The following is a 22,255-nucleotide window of genomic DNA, read 5'->3' on the forward strand; positions in this document are numbered from 1 at the left end:
GACACCGATGTGCTCGTACTCTCTTGTCGGATCATTGACTATTATTGTACTGAAAGAGAAACGTTTGACTCGAGTTGACAAGCGCCAGCAGCGATAAGCAAATGGCGGGAGGTAAGACCTTGCGGCGAAGGTGATACCGATTCCTCACCGTCGGTCTGGCAATCATACGGGCTTCTGATTATGACGCCGACTACCGGCTTGGCCTACATAGATTACGTCCTATGAGGTCCTATCGCAGGAAAACACATATACACGTTTGAAAAGAAGAGTCATCTTCAGCTTGTTAAGAATCTCGAGCTGCGTGAAATAATTACTTTTTTAAATACGTGTGTGCACGTATATCCGTGTGCATGTGATTAATTAATTAAATTATACGAATTAATTAAAATATATAATTAGGAAATTAAATATAAAGCACATATGTGGATTGCGTTGACCTGCATACGCTCAAATTGTATTTTGAGAGAAACCGACAAAGTTCCTTGCAAATGATATGCCGTAAGCGCAAAGAATTGTACATGGAAAATAGAATGGAGGCAAGATGAAGCTTTATCAAGACGCGTTTCGACGGTGGAATGTAAAATGCATGTGACGCGAAGGAATTCGAATAAAATGCAAAGTGTACGCGGGCAGCGCATAGGAGTCTACATTTTTACGTGAATAATAAAAAACGCGGCGACGATGTGGCGGAGAAATCCATCGACGTGCGTAGTAATATGGAGACAGTGACTATCGACAGTCACGATCAAGAACGTGTCTACACGTAAAAGCTATTTTATCAATAAGAAACAAAGAAGGGAAGAAAAGTACGCTCGGGTAGCTGACCCTTGAGCTTTTGTAAATCGCTTTAGCGAGGAAACTCAGTCCCGAGCGGCAGAAAAATTCTTCTACCGTTAAAATATCCGTCCTAATGTAATCCGATCATTTTCTTTTCGTTGTACGTGGCGAGAGAAAAAGAGGAAGAAACTGAGAAATACTCGGAAGATATTTCGCTTCGACGTTCGCGAGATGCATAGAATGATTTATCTTCGATTTTTATCACGATGAAAATGTTTTTGCGTATCAAAACGGTTGATGTGTAGGAGTGCGTTACGTATATATAAAAATTGTATTCTTGGGAATCGGATCCCTCGCGCCGAATCGAATTTCTGAGCAAATCAATATATACACCTAAATTGTTTCCCGTAGGACGATTATTCCGCTGAGAATAATTCTTCTGATGTGCGCAAATCCACGCGAAGATGATAATTAAGTCCCACAAGAATTGTAGCAAATTCAATTATTGTGCTCTTATACGCGAAGAATTTGTACTCGTGATGATTTGTACGTTAAAATAATGCCTAAAACTAAAAAAATTTTATGGTTCTGCGAATTTTTATTTATTTATTATTCCCTCTCTTTCTTGTATTCTTTTGGAAAGTCACATTTTTTTTTTTTTTTTTTACGTGATTTTGCGATAATCTCGTGCAGGGCATAATTTTCTTCCTTTTTAAATCGACAGCTATATTCAAACAGTTGTTGATTGTGGCAATTATGACGCAAAGGGACCAACCTTCCTGGCATGGTTTCTAAGCCGTGGAAGCGGCAAAACAAACAATCGCTTCGGCAACTGCCTGTTTCCAGCCAACCCACGGCTCCGCACAAATTTACATTTTCCGCCGGCGAAGCCAAAGTTTCTCGAGCATATACGATATATTGACTGCTGCGGTTCCCAGGAGTGCACCAGGTGCGTACTCTGGTGCTTTCGTTCAAGCCGACAAGACTGCGTTAATGGAAGTTTCGTGTAAGCCAGGCGTTAATCTCTGGCACCGGATCCGACGATGAGCGATATATTTTTAAGGTGGCGACGTCGAGGCGATAACAAACGCCAATAATTCGCAACGACATCACTTTCTATCGTTGAACATTTGCGTTGCACCTAAATCAATATACGGCATATGACGGTAATAACGTTTAACGATCATCGATTAGGACGATGTGGAATATCGGTGCAATTGAAAAAAAAAAAAAAATGTCTCTGTCACGAATTGCGGCCAGGAAATAAAATTCACGGAAAAAAACAATAGAAAACTACTGTAATTCATGTATATCGTGACTTTTATACTCATCGCTTCGTTTCAAGTAGAACGAGCTCGTAGACGATTGAAATAAACATTTCGGCGAAACGATATCATCGATTGCGTCACGCGAGTGTTTGATTATTTAACATTTCATCGCATAGACATATTATGCCTATGTTTCGTCTCATCCATATTACGTCTATAGTCGCATCCTTCTCGGAAAGTAACGTCACATGTCACACTTCTTTATCTGCACGCCATTTGCGAGATATTTGTTCAATCATTTTTCAACTGATATATAAGCCGATATACTATGTATATACCAATGTGCGCGTATATCAAGTCAGCTCTGCGTTGTTTTTGTCTGGCCGCGGAAAAGCATTTTTCTGCCAATCGATAGAGAGTCCGTCTGCCGCTGCATTAATGATAACATCGCCAACGTTCTATCAATCATCATGACACATTGGCACATCAGCGACTGCTAAATGTGGACAAAACTAGCTTATGCAAATCATACCCGACTATAGATAGGATCGAGTCCCTATTTCATAGCCTCGTTAAATATATTCGATGGGGATCAACGTACTGCCAGTGACCTTTCGTCCTTGAACAATTAACATATAAATGAGCGATAAACCGGAGAACCGGGTAGCTGTTCGTCTGCGTGTGCAACGAATCGATGTGTTACGTGAAGGTAATGATTGACAAGGCCATTGTATTGAAGGACTGCGATTAATGCGGGTTACTGCTGACATCACCGCATTTTTCCAAAGGTCGCCCCTGCGATCGTTGACCGCCGTTTTAATGAATCCCGGCGTGATCGGTTTAATGATCGAAATTTAAAACAAAGAATTCCTTGGCAATTATTTTTATCGTTTCTGTCATCTTCATATATTTGTTATCTTAATTTTACATACGTTTAGCTGCATGATGATCTGATTGTACGCCCAATGCCATCTCTGCCTCGCCGTCATCTCTGGGCGTTCCTTCAATTGCGTGGGTACCGGTGCGACCATCCCGAGAAGTTCCTCGTCGGCTGGTGGCTCTGGCGGACTTCTCGGCGGAGTATCCATCTGAACGCTTTCATCCAACGACGCTTGCTTTATTATACTTCCTGAAATTGAGTTAGCCAATCGATTGATTAGCAAGAAAATGTTAAACAATGTTGTACTGTTTAATTAATAATTAATACGATTAATCTTACCACGTGGGCTATCGATATGTGACAACGGCGGAGTCCCTTTGTATTGATCGACCAGTGAGTCCTCTCGAGAGTTACGATGCAAGGCTTCTTCATCCCGTTCGTACCTTTGAAGGAATAAAAAATTCGTTTACACATCCGAACTGATATATCAGAGAAAGAATATTATTTTCGACTATTAATTACAATTTATAATCATAATTTCGTACCTCTCGAGAGATTCGTCCCGCATTTGATAATCACCGTTCACTGTGTTGCTCAGAACGATATCGCTCTGATCTAGTGATTCCTGATCCTTGAAGTGACCACGTTGATAGCTCTCCGCTCTGGAAATGGGCTGTGGCGCGGTAAAATTATGCCCGTAATTGCTACTTCGTAGATCTCTCTGCTGATACGAATCAGTCCTGGTGAGAGGCGGTTTGAATCCTTCAGTGGTCGACGAAAAGGAATCCTTTCTTTGCAGTTGAGCGTACGATCCTGTATGACTGTAAGAGTCCTCGGTATAGTTATCCGAGACGTAAGAGTCCCCTCTCGTGAGTTTCGGTTTCTGCGAGAGCGTTGATTGAGAAAGCTGATGCGAATCTTTTCTCTGCGTTTCCTTGGGAATAATCTCCGGATAGTCTTCGTCCTCGATAACATCCTCCTGATAGGAATCTGTTCTGGCCAATGGTCGTTTTCCGTTCACGATGTTCGTGGTGGTGTGAACCATCGCAGTGGTGGTTACGTGATTGGCCGTCACATGATTCACCATCGTTGTCGCCTGTGATTGAGCGATGTTTTGAGGAGACTCCACCAAAGTGGCGGGCGCGGGACTCGAGTCACCCGCCGTCGAATACTCGCTGTATGCCTTCTTAAGTTGATTGCTACCGACAGAACTCACGGCGGTCTCGAACGAGTCCTTCAGCTCATCGTCTCTCGACTCGAGCGAGTCTGTATTCTGCTGGAGAAGCGGGCTGGTCTCACGCTTACCGCCAATCTTCTTTCTTCTCGAACTATTCTCGAGTTCGTTCTCTTGAGACTGATAGAGATATTCTGATTCACTCGATGGATAACCATTCGTTCTCGTCTGACCTCGTGGCGTGGTCACGGATAACTCAGGCACTTCACTCTGTCTTCTGTCCGTCGCTGTCGATGAATCATTTTTATAACGCTGCTCCTCGAAAGATCCTTGATATGAATCTGGATATTCATCATATGACTCTTGATAATCTTGATAAGTTTCCTGATAGTTATTTTTATACGTCGTAGGCACGTCATTCTGTTTACTGTACGGCGTTTGATAATCTACAAAATCTTCCTGCGGCTGCTTTGTATAGGATTCTTGATAATTATCCTGCGATGTAACAGGCACTTGATTATATGTCTCTTGATAAGTTTTCTGATAATCGGTCGACGTATTAATATTGTACTGAGAGTTATACTGCTGCGGCTGATACTGATTAAAGGTGTTCGTGACGTTATTTTGATCGTAAACGCTCGTCGGTACGGTAGCATAATCATCATATTGCTCCTGATATACATCTTGTTGTTTGTAATCCGACTGCTGATACTGAACGTTGTTCTGATTAAAGCCCATCTCGTGAAAATTGTCCTCGATTACCATACCGTCGGGCTTGTCGTACTGATTCTTCGCCTGATTCGCGTACTGGTGATCGTTCGCCTGGCTGGCAATTGGATATGTCGTGTCCAGATACGTTCCCTGATACGCCTGAGTGTTTTGCTGCGCGTAAGGTTGTTGGTATTCGTCCTTGTACGAGTTCTGTTGCGCATACGCCGTTGGCTGCTCGTAGCTATTTTGCGTATGTTGCTCTGGATACGACTGACCGTATTGGCCATCGACCTGCGTATAATCATACTGATTATCTTGATTTATCTCGGGATATAGAGTTTTGTTAGCGGAGTCGGTCTGGCCACTCTGCTGCTGACTGTAAATGTTCTCCGTATATGTGTCCTGCGGCAGATTGTCCTGACTACGATAAGCGTAATTATAGTCCTCGTTATAATCGGATTTATAATAGCTCTCCTCGGAGGGCGTTCTGGTCTTTGGCAGTTGTCTGCTCGGCGTAGCGGGCAGAGAGGCGAGCTTACGGCTGATCACCACGTTGCTCGGCTTGGTCGGGGTCGGAGGTAGTTTCTTACCGGTGCCGCCCTCCTGCCGCGACATCGGACGTTGCTGCGGCTGCAAGATCTTCCGGCGACGAGTATTATATCCGCTTTACAAAGAATATCAAGCAGAATCATTACATATATAATATATTCTATGTGTCATATTATATTATGTATATTATTTAATGTACGCGTTTAGATATCGTTCTTTTAAATTTAGTCCTCCAATTTTAATTCGTTTATTCTTTAATTTTTAATAATTATAGTTTTAATCCCCTTTGGAGCTGACAGTGAGTCACTCAATTATAAATCTCTTTGTTAAAAATATCAAATAATTCAATTTTCTGTCGCATTAGCACAAATTTGGATTATTCTTATTAAAATATATTTATTATTAAAATATATTTGGAGAATTCCTTAATCCTTTTATACCTTATATAATTATATCATTTTGGTTTCTCCTGAAATTAGTTTTTTTTAATTAACATAAATGAAATAGATCTTACAGTCAGTAATTGTGTTACAGATTTTGGCATCAGCTCCGAAGGATTAAATCCCAACGCTTATTTATAATAAAATTAGAATTAAATAAAAAAAATTCTAAAGCAAAATAAAGCATTCTACAATGACATACTTATAATCGAGCTCTTCCGATTCGTAACTACGCTGTCTGGTAACAGTGGGTCTGTAATCCGGTCGGTGTATACCGATGCTCGAAGCCGGCCTTTGCGGAAGCGTCTTTCTGTTTCGTTTATTTTCATAATATGTATTTGTTCCCAAGAATCGTTTCCCTCCACTGTCCCACTGTCTGTCCTCATCGTCCTGACCATATCTGCAAAGAGAGAAAGAGAAACGAAGATTCAATTTTTCCTCCAACGATTTCATCGTTTTTTCTTTGTGGCATTTATTGGCGCGGTGCTTACCTCTCATCCTGATAGACGTATCCCGTTATGGTGTCATAGTATTCGTTATACCTAATATCCGTTTCACATTCTGGATACGTGGCGCTCATTTTACCCACTCTACCATCGCTGCTATATCCATCAGCGTAATACGAATGATCGTCGTATAAAGTCATCTGTCTCTCCAGAGACGGTCTTCTGTACGGAATTGCTTAGAAAACAGGCAAAAAAACGTCATATACACGTGTCTACATTCTTGACAATACATGATAATGAATATTCAATAAAATTGAAAGCGAATGAGTATAATTAAAAATATGCCGACGCATTCAACGCATATTTTATTGTCACATAATTGAGCATAGAAATCTGAGATTCCTAAAGTAAAGTGTAAGGGTAAAGGAGGAAAAAGAATAAATGAAAGATGTAGAGAAAAATGCTAAAAATTTTATTAAATAATTCACAATGCATTTAATCGGGGCTTAATACCTTTTCCTCTCGATCTTCTTGTAGTAGTTGTCGTGTTGTTTGAATAATATTCGGTATCGCTATAAATTCTCGTATCATCGATCCTCGTGCCATGATAATCATATGTACCCTCGCTGTACCAGCCGTCTTGGCTGAAAGCATGAGATAACGATCAAAATTTTTTTATTACATCAAAACGAAGGAATTGAGCCGAGGATGAGATGACTCATGATAAAGAACTTTTAGTTGATTTTCTTGAATGAGAGATCAGCTGCGATTATTGACTGCACCATGCAAATGCCTGTGAATTTAATGCATTGCTTCAACTTGCAGATTAATATGTCTCCAATTTAAATAATGTATATTCTGTAATATATATTCCTCTCGTAAAAATTCTTGAACTATTTTTAAGTTACAAAGACAAAGCCATGTGCAACTAAAATATAAGCCATGTAAAACTATCAGTTAAAGGCATGAGTCTCTTATTTTTCTATGTACGTTATTAAGGCAAAACGAGTGCTCGGCGATGGTGGCCTACATTATAACGAACGACTCGCCCGACGTAATCACTGTTACGATCGATGTGTTTGCAATTGCATACGATTAATTGAGTGCAACGCAATCACAAGCCAACCTAGTATTGCGATAATTGCACGAAGTGGTGCCGGTCGTGATATGCACGGTAAGAACAAAACATGATAAATGAAGTTGATAATCGCGTATGCATGAGTGAGTGTGTGCTGTAGAGGTTCACTGAAATTCTCACGAAATCGCGCGGTCGCGCTCGTACCTGTCCTCGTAATCCCACGTGTGCTTCCGTCGTCTGAATCAGGCAAGAAAATAACATAAAACGATTTTCTTCCGTCTTAATTAATGTAAACTTAACAATAAGGACTATGCGCAATTGGCGCGTAAACAGTAAAAGAATGCTCTACATATATTTGCTTTTACATAAAACAGCGTCATAGATCATTACAGGAATCACTAAAATGTGTTTTGCTCTAATATCTTTTTATTGATGTATTGCTGAATATACTAATTAGGAATTCCTCGCAACCTCTCAATGCGTCTATAGTACCTGTATTCCTTGTAGTGCTTCGGTCTACTATTATAGAAGAGTGGCTCGGAAGACTCTGAAGGATGCTGCTGGGTCTGTAAGTATCGCTGCGGTAGACCATCCTCTGGATATGGCTCGTCATACCTCGGACTGTGGCCTGAACCTCCGTAACTTCCGTAATTACTAGGTGCCAACCTTCCTCCAACGGTGACTGGAATCTGGCGACGTTACTCTCATATAATTTATTACCGCGTAATTAAAATGTCGCCGACGGAACAAGTGGATTAGAAAAGTCAATCATTCAAATAACATAGTGCAGTTAGTTTCAAATTTTATCATTAAATAAGTTGTCATTATTGAACGTTATGTCAAAGGTTATTTAATAACTAAATACGTAAGGAGCAGCTTGGATATCTAATACGTTTTTAAGTCTCCTGTGCAAGAACTTTTCTGTCGTCGATCAATACCTGATGATCGTCTCTCTCGTAACTATTTTCTCTCGACGTTTCGAGGGACCTTTGAGGTGTAGCCAACTGGTTAGCCGCCGTACGAAACTGCGAGGCCGAGCTGTTCGCACCCTGCCCACCTACTGGATAATTCAAATCCGACGTGTAGTCAGAGTCCTCCGAGTATCCCGCTGAAAGATGGATTACAACTTATAACGTATTGGGAAAAATGATCGAAGGAACTGGAGTGAGAGACTTTAGCGCCTGATATAATGCCCTGACAACTTTGCATTGGGATATCGGAATCGTCGCCTCGCTTCTGCAACGTTGACGGAAATCATTTTATTTTTCCTGCGGCTGAATGAATGTTAGGAAACAAAACGCACACAACTGAAAAAAGAAAATAAAAATCATACTTTGATCAGGCAGAAATGCAAATTATTTCTTTCAATAAGTTCCGCTAAGTTCTATTTTTCAGGCCTGCCTATCAGAACACAAATCGTACTTTGCAAAATTTACGTTTACATCAGAATAGTGAGTTGACGATTCACGTTAGTTTCCCTGAATAAAAGAGGTGAAGTCAATTCTTCGTCGTGACGATTTCGCAACTTTCTGCAGGCAGAATTGGTCGATATTGGTAGAATCCGGGAACTGAAGTGGTGCAATAGCAGGAAGCAAGATAAGTATAGTTAACAGCCATGCGACAAATTGATCGTCATGTAGGCACCGTTCCAATTTTGTTTTTTTTTCTCATTTTTTAAGTCTCTCGTGTGTGTCTTCTTTTCTTTCAGAAATTAGGACCGGTAGGAATGCAAATCATCGTACGGAGGGTATTATGGAACGTTTGCAAGAACATAGAACGAAAAGGCTAGACACCGATTTATTTAATACAGAAAGAGAGCTAGTCTGCTTGCTGCATGCCTTCTCATAGCTGTTACACGGACAAGGGGGTTGCTAGAAAGGGTGTAACAACAGGGTGGTAAGTTACCGACGATACGTCGATAGCCGATAACACATATGAAAATGGCGTCTTATATGCCTGTTTTCTCCAGGGTATATCACGCTACGTACTCTCCGTGGGTAAAACACGCGGTGTACGGTCGCCAATTGCAAAATAGGAACCAGCACGGAACCAAATTGATTTCTCGCATGGAAAAACAAGGGCGTAAAAGTTTTATGACTTACTCGGAAGTAGCGTTCAAGCGAACGACCTAGAAAGCCACGGTTTCTAAAAATACTGCAAGTATGTCAGACGACCCGACGTGTGGATGAAAGTGTCGTGTGACGTAGGCTGCAGCAAATTAGTGCTCGCGATGTAAAATATTACAACGTTACCGCATGACAATCGATCTTCTCGCGCATCATGTTTATTTCTTCTCGAAGAAACAAAAAAGAACGGTGTAACGGTAGTAAAAGACAATACAGAAGTGTTGCAAGTAGTACGAATGCATTATAAATCAGTCGCGCTAAGTTCATAGACAGTGAAAAATACGCGTAGAATAAAATTGAAATAAAAATAATCAAATATATGCAGTTTTATTTTATTATTTTTACTCTATCAAAAAAATCGATACGCGATTTCTTGCATTCACGGAAGTCTTGCTGACATCGGAAGACGAATACGTTTCGATTACTCGGAGTCGTCGCGAATTAAATTTCCACGGAAGAAAGAAAAATCAATCCTCGTGCATATCGCGAGCGAGCGTGCCGGATCAGAGACGAAATCGATCGGGGACTGGTTTCTCTCGCGCCGTAAAGAGCAATTTGAATAAGATATCAGCCATCTAAACTGTAACTTGACTGTACTTACAGTGGCCTATATTGTACAATATCTGCCTTCGTGCCTGTTCGGCCCGCGCCTCCTGGTCCATCATGTTGTTCAGCATTTCCAGCTTCCTCTGCAGATCGGCCGCATCCGCGTTCTCGGCGTCTTTCGAAAAGATAGATATCGATAGGGAAACAGTTAATCGCGAGTCTCGATAGTCTGACGTCTTCAATCGATTTTGTCATCCTAAATTTACTTAGATACGTACTTAGTTCTCGTGAAAAAGAAAAGATGACTAAGTCATAAACTGCTGCATGTATCGTGTGTCTACAACAATGTTTCACTAATAATATCTAACAAGCTCGCGATCAAAACAACTATACAAAAACTTACATTTTAACAAAATGTCACTTATAATCCCATACATAAATGTACTTGTTACTGTTTTTTTCTAATTTTTTTTCTAATAAAATATCAGAAACGTGTCCGTTTGTCGTACGCGGGTGTACACATTGCTCGAAATTGCGCGAATCTTGGTAAGTGCTCTAGAAAGAGCTATCTGCCACGCCAGATTATTCTGTATAAATAATATCAACTCTCAGTGTTATCCTTTCCCCTCTCTCTCTCTCTCTCTCTCTCTCTCTCTCTCTCTCTCTCTTTCTGCGTTCAATCATAATTACATATTGAACCAACAAACTCTCCGAGGATGGTTTGCAAACTTTATCAAACTGCGACAACGCGCGACTCGCCGCTTCCAGAGAGCTCAGACCGATTTATTACGCGACTACCTCGTGAGCTACTCCATTCCAGCCAACAATTTTACTACTCTGACAACGTTAGAAGATACTCCCCGGTGAGGAAAGAAAAGGACGACCATCTCTGGCGTTTACTACACGCGCGCACTGAGTGCATCAGTTTCTCGTCCCACCATCATGCTTTCCACCCGGTCTCTAAGGACAGTCTGCTGCTTAACTAGCATTTCGATCGGCTACTTAAAACGTGGTGGACGTCTGGAAGAAAGTACCATCGCTACTCTTACTTTAAAATGAAGTATAGTTTCAACATAAAATATCTTTTCTATTTTTCTCGTAACATTTTACAATTTTAATCATTATATGCAAGTAAGAAAATGTTCTTCTTGATCATTACTCAGGTCTTTTCGCTTGAGAAATAATTAGATGTCGCAATAACGTGATTTTTAGCACACATCCTTTGCATCTCGTTTCTTTACAGACTTTATGAGTGCGGCTCCTTTGCGTAATTTCTGTTGAAACTTGAATACAACCCGTCACTGTGTAAAAAACATGATTCCTAGTGTCATATCCCATTTACTTTTCTGCAATTAAAAAAAGGGTCAAGCCCTAGAGAAGAGCGGGTCATCTCGCGAGTGCCGTCTGCTTTCCTTTGCGAACTGTCAGCCGCTGCCGGTGCAAGTTTTGATCCTACCTCAACCTTAGCAGTATATCTCCACCCCTTCGGTGACCCTCGTTATCCACCCTACAACCACAGCCGGCAGCTCTTTCACTCGCCTTGTGCGCCGACTCCGTCGTCTCTTCCGCAAACACGAAGAAAAAATAATAAGAGAGAAAAAAAAGGCATATCCAGCTGAGTGCCGTAACGCGAGAATTGGAAAAAGATATCTTGCACTTTCAATACGTCTCCCTGCTGTCGCGTATTCCCAGCTGGACCGGCGGAATAAATGTAATGTCGTAACCGTAGACGTTGGTAATGGCGTAACAGCTGGCCACCCGTATATTGACAAACTTTTAGAGACAACCGTGACACTCATCGCAAAAGGCGATCTTCTCTTCTTCACTCCGAAAGTGCTTCCTCTATTTCTGCTCCCCTCGCTATTTTCCTTCTTCCTTTGTTAGACGTCACTCACCTCCGAATGGCTAAATTAAGGACATTGATATCGATATCGCGGTCGAATATAATTGGAGATGAGAGTTCATGTACTGTATAGTTTGATACACAAAATGTCTTTCGTATGTGCTTTTTCAGCCTTTCATTATTTATCCGTTAAATGTATCTTATTATATGCATTGTTTTGTTAATTGTAAAATATGATTCGCGTATTTCTCTTAGATCGTCTTTGATTCCGTGCACAATTATAGCAGAGCGACCTTCTAGAAGAAGAGAAGCAATCGTACTTCTCGTAGATTCTCAAAGAAATGAAATAAATTTTACACAATAGGGAGCGCCGAAACCGTAGTTTCCACCCTCTTCGTGTTCTCTCGGCGCTTGAAGGAATTATACCACGTTACCGTCCTTCTCAAGCAGATTCTATTGATTCTTTAGCGACTTAAAGAATCGCTTCAGCTAACTTGAAATAGGCATTTGATGTCCCACCGGTAAAACGATTGAAAAGATTTTCCACGTCAATATAAAACATCTGAAGAAATACTCGAAATCTTCTCTGACATCTCACCGTCATTATGCAATTATGGAGTATAATAAAAAAGACGTTATTTATAACAAATTTCAATAGTTTTAGTAATTCATTTTAGAAATATTCAGAGCAATACATATTGTTGAATTAATATTAAATGTTTAGAAATTTATTATTCATCTTATTTGTACTTTAACAGAAATTCATTATTGCCATCATAAATATATCTAAATAATTAATTATCCACAATACTATTTCATGAATCTTAAGGTACGGAATTGTCTAGAATAACATCAAAAGTGAATTCTTGTATTTCATTCTAAATACGGGTCGCCTTATACACTGACAAGCGACACAGGTGACGATTTACTGCCGAGTTAAATCTCCGGAAGGTCGTCTTCGTCCTACTCATCACCCCTTGTCGCTTTTATCTCTAACCTCGTATATCCGGTCTACCTTTTCGTGCTCGGCCACATGACTGGACGGAAGCATGAAATTAGTCCAATTTAAATATCACGAAATAATTAATTGTCTTTCAAATTATCAGCCTAATATACATATATTACATATATATATTTATATATTTTGTAAACATATATATATATATATATATATATATATATGTTTATTAATGCGTGACAATATTTATTTCTAGCTGAGATGGCATTTTACAAGATTTTTTAAGACTCTTGAAAATGCTTAATTGTAAACGGCAATTAAATTAATTAATCAATACTAATTTAAATAAAGAAATGTTCTAGCTTTATGATACGACCATTAAGTAAAAAGTAATAACTGGCACGTGGTTCAATATTTCATTAATACATTTTAGATCGGCATATTAACCAGATCGATTGCGATGGCCGAAAATTGTCCTATTTATTTGTTGTATGCTACACACAAATATCAGCCGCTATTTGCATACATTCTGAATGTTCAGATATGCCGTAGGCAGAAAAATCGGATATATCACGTATAATACGCGTTCCGCACACTGAACGTTACAAAGTAATATATTAACAAGAATGTTATGTATTCAGAAATGATAAAGAGGAGAATACTTTTTATATAACGCGTTCGAGCAATGTATACATCCGTTATCTGTGCGTTTGTAAAAGTTAAAGACAGAATTATTATACATCAAGTGTAATAATTTACATATCGAATATCTATGTAGTGTAACCATCCTAGCATATCATACAAAAAGAATCTTTGAACTGAACAAACGGACAACTTATCTCGACGTTCTTTCAAAGTGTCTCTTTCTCTCTCTCTCTCTCTCTCTCTCTCTCTCTCTCTCTCTCTCTCTCTCTCTCTCTCACTCGCTCACTCACTCACTCACTCTTTTCCTTGAAATACCGCGTGAATGTCTTCATTGTACTTGTAGAACGGTCGCCGAGAAAAAGAATAGGTACACACTCCACGATGCTTGCTCATGCTTGAATAAGATTAAACTATAAAAGGGCCCCGTCATCGCACCCGAATGAAATCGTACGTAACGATGGACAGTGTACTAACCACTAATATCAGTATTGTTCCCCTATTGTGGTTCGTTTGTGATTCTGACATTAACGGTTGTAGTAATTCCACAGTACAGTTCCCGTATAACTAATTACAAAATACAGGTATAGTTACGACAGATAGATAGAGAGAGACGGAGAAATAGCGGAAAAAGGGGAACAAGTGTTCTACGAACAGTCGTTAATTACAGTGTCGCAGCCATAGCTTAATGTATCTGCAGGTACCCTCTCTTTTATGTATCGATACTTGAAAGAACAAACATATCGAAACAATAGAATCTCTGATCTCTTTCTCTTTCTTATCTTTATTCATTCAAAATCATTCCTCCCCTCCCCCCCACCCCCTATTGTGCTATCGCCGCGCCACTGCGTGCACGTGCGATGGTGCTCCAGGAATAAGTGTACTTGTGTATGAACGTTTGTATACGTTATGTGTGTGTGTGTGTGTGTGTGTGTGTGTGTGTGTGTGTGTGTGTGTGTGTGTATGTGTGTGTGTGTGTGTGTGTGCACAAAAAAAGAAGTCGTACCTGAAGAGAGAAAGTTCTCTTTTGTCTTCAGTCGATTCAAGTTAATATCGACCAATTGAACGAATGCAATACTTAAAAATACAGCGCCTGAGAACGAGGCGCCGGAGTGCTTGATTATTGCATCACATAATCACGTTACAATTATTTTTCTATGACGTAAGAGTTATTTTAATAAGAGCGAAACGTTTAAGTTGTACGAGCTGATAACAATAATAAATTTGCATAAATAGAATAGTCGTGGTGGACGTGTTCCGCAATAATATTTCTTCCAAGCGTGTAATAAATATCTGAAGCCTTGTCTCCTTCCCAATTAAGTAATTAAACAATTGTGCAACTTTCTTCAGGTTCTCCACATTATAAACGAGTTATGTACTCGTATGTTGAAATAATGCAGTTAACCATCATAATATCCATCAGTGCGTATAACAAAGCTAATTAAAATGATATTAAACTGACGCAAAACAGAGAAACAGAAGCTGGCAAATAATTGATTAAATAATGAGAAGAGAACGATATTTCAATAAACAAATATTTGAAGATATATAATAATTCAAACAAATTATTTTTGAAGTTAAATCGAATATGAATGTTTATGAAATAAATGTAACGATTAAAATTCGTCGGAAATCGTCATCGTCTGTACTTGGCTGAGCAATCGCTTTGTCATTTTTTTCATCTACTTCTTCTGTTAATACTAATAAATATTTCACTACGTGCGTCACTCATAAACACAGTGCTTGTTTTAAAGGCACGTAACGTTCGGTGACTGCTTCATCAACCTTTTAGACATTCATTGAGAACGTCGTATGGAAAATATTTTATCTCATTTTCAACAATATTGCCATAGACAGTAGCGTGGCCGTATATTTTCATTTTCCGGTAAAATAGAATAACAATAGCGCGTCGAACGAGGGCAATCAAAGAGAATACGTGAAAGCAGAAACATCGAACATCCTACCTCTTTTCGCTAAACTCACACATGATAGATTCACACGCAGTGATCTGGTGATGAAGAGGAAATCATTCGGGATGGTGATGCTGTGCTTGTTTTATAGCGTTGTTTCTCGATCGCCGATGTCCGAGAACGAGTGGGACGATAAACTGAAGTATTGCTAAACGGAAAAATATTTGAGGAACGACAGAGGAAATTACGAAAATACGTCATGTGATGCATCGTTGAGGTTTTCCCGGTAATGCGACGCGGTTTTCGATGAAAGGCTTTTAGTAGATTTCCAGTAACAGGGCCACGCACGTCGCCGCAACGTCGTAATTAAAGTCGGTTAATCAGGTACGAAATCGTATCAAAGCCCACCGTTAACGACTGGAACAACTCTGGTCGCGTGACTCCCGCCCACCTCCGTTTCCCTCTCGTTCGATACACGCACGTGGGTTACGTAAAGCTCAAAAGTAACTGCACTTAAGTTAATGAAACAAGGACATGAATGGAGCATTGGCTGGCGAAAAACAAAAGATATCCGGCGGACGCGATATGCTTAGATAAAATTCAATGGACCTCTCGTAAACGCGTCTTTCAGCACTCACGGCGAGCTTCTATTTCTCGCACCCGAAAGAACCGTGTATCTCGTGATACGTGTAATTATTACAAACGCCCGTCGTTACCCAACTCGCGGCCAACTCGCGCGCGAAGAAAGATAAGCCGAGGAATTTGGAACGAGGACATAGGTGGTTTCTAGTGCAGTGACTGACGAGCAAGAAGAGGGTTCGTTAACGCTAATTGCGTACAAATAAAACAAATATTCCTCGCGGATCGTGGATCCCCGCGTGTCGATGATCATTAAGATTTCAGATAATTATTCGATGGCTCTTCATCTCTGAATAACAGAAAAATCAGGCAACACAATAGCGACACAATAAATTGAATTTTTACATGTGTATTGGCATTTTTATAATGTTAGAAGAGTACTAAGAACGATCTCGAGATATTTCTAGGTAATAAATATCCAGAGATCTCTCTAGGTAATAAAGCTCGATATTGAAAATTTCACTTATCTCGGTCCATCCCGGAAGAATTGGTTTCCGCGCTAATTGTAATTAACTGCTTTAATCGAGAGGCTGTTAAAGGGGATCGTTAAATTTCACGAAGATGGACGCGAATCCACGATCGGCGAGAGTGGTACATCACATGGCACTTGGATGCAGGTCGATCGGTGAAATCGAAACGATAAAGCAAAAATATAGAGATCTCGCGATCAAGGATGATCCTACGATCAGGATCTCTTGACGAGGGTACCTGAGCCACACATGGGCCGGGCTGCTCGCAACTGCATTGCTGTTTTGCTCGTTAGCAGGGCTTTCCATCCATCAGTTCGTTGTACGCGCTTTCCTGATTGGTCAGACACTGATCAGACGGAAGGTTGTGGATGTGCATGATTCGAGTGGCGATCATGTCCATCGTTTTTATGCTCTTCAACGCGTGATATCTCGCGCGATTGCAATTTCCAAAAGTTTAGTTTCATAATCTTGCGGCCTATAATCTTTGGCCGCTTATAAAAGGTAAGCGAAATAATGTACGGTAGTGTACTTTGCAATTTCTTCCAGCGATTTCTTAAAAGTTGCACTTGGCAGTTATTATGTAAAGTAAGTACTCTAGTACTTTACCAATACTTTCTTATATCCGTTGATTTTCCTCATCAATTTACACTTGTTGTAGAAATCTCGAGCACCTTTATCACATTTTGATATTCAATATCGAGTATCATTATAATTAATTATATAATTAATTCTTAGTAAAATTTTTTTAAAGTTCTACTTCCAATTAAATAAAAAAATAATCTTTTATTGTACTAATAAAATTACTGTAAATTGATCAAAGGGTTCATTGACAAAAGAAAAAGCATAGGGAATCTAAAGCACCTCATATACTCGAGAGAAGTATCGTAAAGTAATCAATGAGAAGAAAAAGTCATCGAAAAGACGCGAAAAGGCGTTTTAACAGTGCACAAGACTAATATTTTTCTTTCCTTTCTCTCATCGAATTGTAGCAACAGATATGGCAATTTTCTTTCAATAAAAGCTTAAAAACAAGTAAAACTACGTTTATATGATATACTACGTTTATACTTATTATATATATGCGTATACTAATTCCACAAATCGAAATGGAAGTAGAGAAAAGTAAAGAGAAATTAAGCCAAAAGTTTCATCTCACGCAGTGACGTAAATGCAACATTAATGCTGTTAGTTACTAATTATCTGCAATTTCCGAATAAATTATATTATCAACTTTCGATATTCTAAGTAAGCTAAATTATATTCTCTGAATTCGAAATTTCCTTACCGCCTACACGCTTCGATAAAGGGCAACCTTTTCCTCAAATAAACTTTAATTACGATTCTGTATCTCTCTGTATCTCTCTTTGCGGAAATCTTCTTGATTTTTCTTTAAGCAGCTTCTCTTTCCCTCATTCTACATGACAAGATAAAAGGGCGTTTCTTTCTCTTTACGCGCTTTCAGAGAGAAAGTCAATAAGAAAAAGTATTATACGGACGAGAAATGTACATCGTGCAGTGCGGTACAAAATCCATTAAACGATGCGTAGTTGGCGCGGATCGAAAACCGGAAGCGTTGACGGCGGCGGAAAAATGTAAAGCGGAAAAATGTAAAGCGGAAAAAGAAATGGCGTGAGAGCTGGCGAATCCGTTCGCGAAACGTCAGCATGTATAAGTAAAGGAAAGAGGTTTATTACAGCGGCCTCGTTTTCTCTTAATTCGCAACATGGTAAAATCGCGTGACGCAAAATAATAAAAAAAAAATGCGCGTTTAATGGAACGCGGAACATTCGTACGCGGCGTTTCTGAGCTTCGGCCGGCGTTTAAGAAAAGACTCGCGCACTCACGACGATGTCAGATTTCAAACCGAGATATTGTTACGTGAGAACAATATCTCGTTTCAACCGCTGGAAATAAATTCTTGAAAATTTGCATACGGATTAAGCCGCACGCCTATCGCGCGCTACTATCGTCCACGGCTTTATCTGTGAATCGTATATTAAAAATGTCAAGTGCTTTCGTGTACTCGTAAATTCGTATGGATACAAAAATCGTTCTTCAAGCAAATCGTAACGTACGATTAGCCCCCTTTTCGTGGACCTTTTCGTAGCGAAAGGTCGATAGCGTATTGATCGCCGCGAGCATGTCGACGACCGGGCACTAGGTGAAAGCACGTCAATCTTGGTTAAAGGCCCGCACGGTAATTGCATAGACCCACGTGGTCCCGCGGAAACAGCGGGATTAATGGAAGGTTCTACATATATCTGATACGCGTATGTATGCCAAACCCGAAAAAGTTGTACTTGTTGCTGCCACGAGTTCGCCGAAAACTCGGTAAATTGCAGGTCGCCGCGTCGATATCCGGAAGGACCTCGTCGGGTATGAAACCGTGACGGTGCTCGCCGAGGCAAGCAACGAATCGAAGGGAAGATTGCGAGAAAGGGATCAGCAAAAGCGTAAATTTGAAAGAAATTGGAAAGAAATTCTCTTCAAGCTTATGATATCAAAAGTTGTCACGGTTAAGTAATCACGCTGGCAATTGCGTGATTGTCATTAGCCAATTAGCGATTACTTTTTAACCAACCAAAGAAAAGCAGTCACTGATTGCTTTGCTCCAACTTGTTGAAAAGTAATCGTCTATCGTCAACCAATAACTAATGTGATTTTTACTCGCCACCTCAGTCATTGTCGTCAAATTTAATGATAATAATTTTATTGATATGCAATACATCATGGCCCGGTTTTTTTATTATTTGATTAACTTGTGGTTTAGACTTACTTAACTTTACTTAACTTGAGGATAATGTAAAAATTGTGATTTTTTTAACCATTAAACTAGTAGTTTGTAGTGATAACTTTAAATTAAATGAACAATTAATCAAGTTAAGCTTAACCATAAGTTAACCAGCCTATAAAGGAAAAAAAAATATACATCAAAATGCAAAATAAGACTTACTTCAATATAATTACTTCCTTCGTGTCGCCTCTTTTCGTCGCGTGAGCCCCACAAGAATTCTTAATTCAGATTTCAGATTAAAAAACACGGCCAGGCTAATGATTTTAGATTCCGTTCGCGTAGAACGAAGAGAAACACTCAGAGTTTCGAGAGGGTAACTTCGCAGTCTGGTTTCATTTGCTCAGAAATCCCTCCGTATCTTCGAGAGTTCCCACGTGCCATTTCTCGGTTACCTTTTATTGTGTGGAATTGCAGCATCGAAACAATTCGCGGGACACATAACTGCGTAAAGCACGACAACAAAGTCGGAATGTACGTGCGGGCGCCGAGCCAACAGCAAATTCGACAAGTTTCGCAGACACACTCAATTAAAACTTCGTCTTATCGTTCGCTCAACGAGGAGAAACTCGACAGCTCTCGTTGATGGCTTCGCGTCTTTTTTTTCTCTCACTATCGCAAATTCGACGTTGCGATCTTGTCGAGGGACACGGAAAGAATCGTTTAGCGTAATTTCGTATTTTATTATCAATGCGTTTCTATACTATTCTAAATTTCACTTGGTGCTCTTAAAGCCTCTCAAATATTCCTTAGCTGTAATCCGCATTCTTTTCGATCTCTGTCTCTTTCATGGAATATTCAGATTTATCTTAGATTAAATTCAGAATTCGTTGGTTAAAATTGAAAAGAAGAATTCGTGCTTCGAGCTTTCCTTTCTTTCCTCCGCGAGCAGACTTTTGGCAATCGCATCGCGCGCTCAGTGAATACCACGCGATAAAGAGCGAACTGCCGCATATTTGTGGCAGAATTTCTCTTAATCTTGCGTACAGAAATCATGGCGCGATCAGAACGCAGTCATGCTGGCGTTCGAAGGGGCGATCAGGAGCGAATTGGCGAACGGTAGATCGGAGATGCGACGGCGCGAATCGATCAATGGCGTCAAAGCTGACAAATTACAACATCAGAATTTGCATGAATATTCTCGCCGGCAACTGTCGCAGGTCGGATCTTCTGTTCACTCGACATGATGTGTGACACCGATATACGTCAAACGTATTCCCATATCTCGTATATATATATATGTACGATTACATACGTCAGCCATGCGATTTTCATCTACTGTAATCTAGGGGGATCGTGTCGTCACTTACCATATGGCAGCTCCAGCCGGCAGTCGATCAGAAGCGAGTGGCCCGTCGGTTTTTTCGTGCCGACGATCTCGTTGCCTCTTTGCTCCAGTTCCAGGCCGAGACTGACCCACTGTCCGGTAGTCTCCTAAAAATCGGTAAACGCCATCCTTTAAACGCAGAGCCACTTTTGTTCCAGGCCCGATAAATATACTACCGCGCTACCCGGTCATAAACTCTCGTTACTAAAAGTTAAAATCGTCGCGGCGACATCCGCGTATCTCCACCCAGCCGCGGTAACTTCAGCGTTCGTGCACGAAATAATGAATTAATTAATACGGACCATTAGTCACGGTACCTTCAACGTTACGTTACCCACGGCACGGAAAATATAATTCACTCGGAATAATCTCTCCCTCTCTGTATTCCGGCCAGTGCGTAACTCCCGAGAGCAGGTGCAATTGTTACATAAATATGAGCAGCCGCGTAATTTATGTAATCGTCAAAGCCGTATTCTTTCCACGGCATACGGAATTATGTCTATGAGCGGATGCGATATTGCACCACTGCGGAGATGATGTATCTTACGGACGTGCACGTGCAGTTTATGCACTTCCGGCACGAAGACGACCGAAAGAAGGAAAGACGTATTCAATCCTCTCGACTGCACTTTTCCATTTTAATACTGGCGAGTAGTCGGACGAAAAATCGAGTGCAAATTGGACCGAGTGTGGCAAATCTAAGAAAATCTTGACCAAAATCAATAGACTGCGAGTGAAACTGTAGCTACGGCTGCACAGTTCGATACCTATATACATTTTTTGTTGTCTTACATAACACGTGACCGTAAAACAAAACATAGTTTCGAGCATCGATGGTTTAGCGGCTTAAAAGCTTTGTAACTATCGTAATTCAAACGAATCACGCCCGAGGGGCTTTTGTCCGTATCAATTTGAGTTCCTGCGCGATCTTTTCCTTCTAAAAATAAAAACTTTCTCCCCAATCACAGGGTGATACATCGAACTGTTATGTATCGTGATGTGACTTTCTCGATCGAAAAAGTTGTGGCTGGTTGACGATTAGTTCGTAAATTATTCCCAAGTTTCGCAATCCTAGTTGTAAAATGTCTTTAACAAGTTGACGAAGGCATAATTTAAACTCACGAGAAAAACGAACGACCGACTTATCCGCACTTTCGACGATGATTTAACGCAGGTAACTTTACTTTGCAAACACGCTTTACGTGCCACGCAGCCGATATCGACAGAGACGAGGAAAACACTGGGATTGCACTATGTCTGGCGGCGAAAAAGTATTTTCTCGAAAACAAGATACAAATCCTGCGGCGGCGCCATGTCTCGGATAGATCTGTTTGTTCCGCAAAATTCGAAGAGAATTACGATCCGCGCGGAAAAGAAGTTGTGGCCAAATTTCAATGATGCGAAGAAAACATTGAAATAGATACTCTCTCATTGCCAAATTACGTCACTTAAAACTTTGCTGCTGCTATTGGCTAGATAAACTGATTTTCTCTTAAACGCATTATGTTGTACATATACGTCTGCATAGCATCATCAATTTCATAGTGAATATCGCTGACGCAGCAATAGGCATTATTATAAACGAGATATTGTAATCCTGGTCATTCTTTCCTCATTTGGCATGGAAAATAACGGCAACGATGCGATATTTTTGCAGTCGATACGTAAATGGCAGAAAGT

General features: G+C 40.2%; 1 protein-coding gene across 8 annotated transcripts in view; it reads right to left on the bottom strand.

The window, feature by feature from the left end:
* LOC105148508 (uncharacterized) overlaps positions 1-22,255 on the bottom strand; it is a 63,695-nt gene that overhangs the window by 12,379 nt on the left and 29,061 nt on the right. For 4 of the 8 annotated variants that reach the window (XM_087411425.1, XM_087411420.1, XM_087411421.1 and 1 more), the window contains 11 exons: positions 20,559-20,682; positions 10,051-10,170; positions 8,262-8,431; positions 7,816-8,012; positions 7,528-7,560; positions 6,759-6,889; positions 6,291-6,480; positions 6,002-6,199; positions 3,471-5,474; positions 3,265-3,368; positions 2,978-3,174 (listed from right to left, as the gene is read on the bottom strand). In XM_087411425.1, coding sequence (XP_087267551.1) covers positions 2,978-3,174; positions 3,265-3,368; positions 3,471-5,474; positions 6,002-6,199; positions 6,291-6,480; positions 6,759-6,889; positions 7,528-7,560; positions 7,816-8,012; positions 8,262-8,431; positions 10,051-10,170; positions 20,559-20,682 — 3,468 coding nt within the window. Of the gene's footprint in view, positions 1-2,977; positions 3,175-3,264; positions 3,369-3,470; positions 5,475-6,001; positions 6,200-6,290; positions 6,481-6,758; positions 6,890-7,527; positions 7,561-7,815; positions 8,013-8,261; positions 8,432-10,050; positions 10,171-16,695; positions 16,789-20,558; positions 20,683-22,255 lie in introns of all 8 variants that reach the window. The other 4 variants (XM_087411424.1, XM_087411426.1, XM_087411427.1 and 1 more) reach the window with 3 other exon arrangements.

Source organism: Acromyrmex echinatior, chromosome 11 (genome assembly GCF_024713525.1).
Source record: "Acromyrmex echinatior isolate Ae372 chromosome 11, ASM2471352v2, whole genome shotgun sequence".
NCBI classification, from domain to species: Eukaryota; Metazoa; Arthropoda; class Insecta; order Hymenoptera; family Formicidae; genus Acromyrmex; species Acromyrmex echinatior.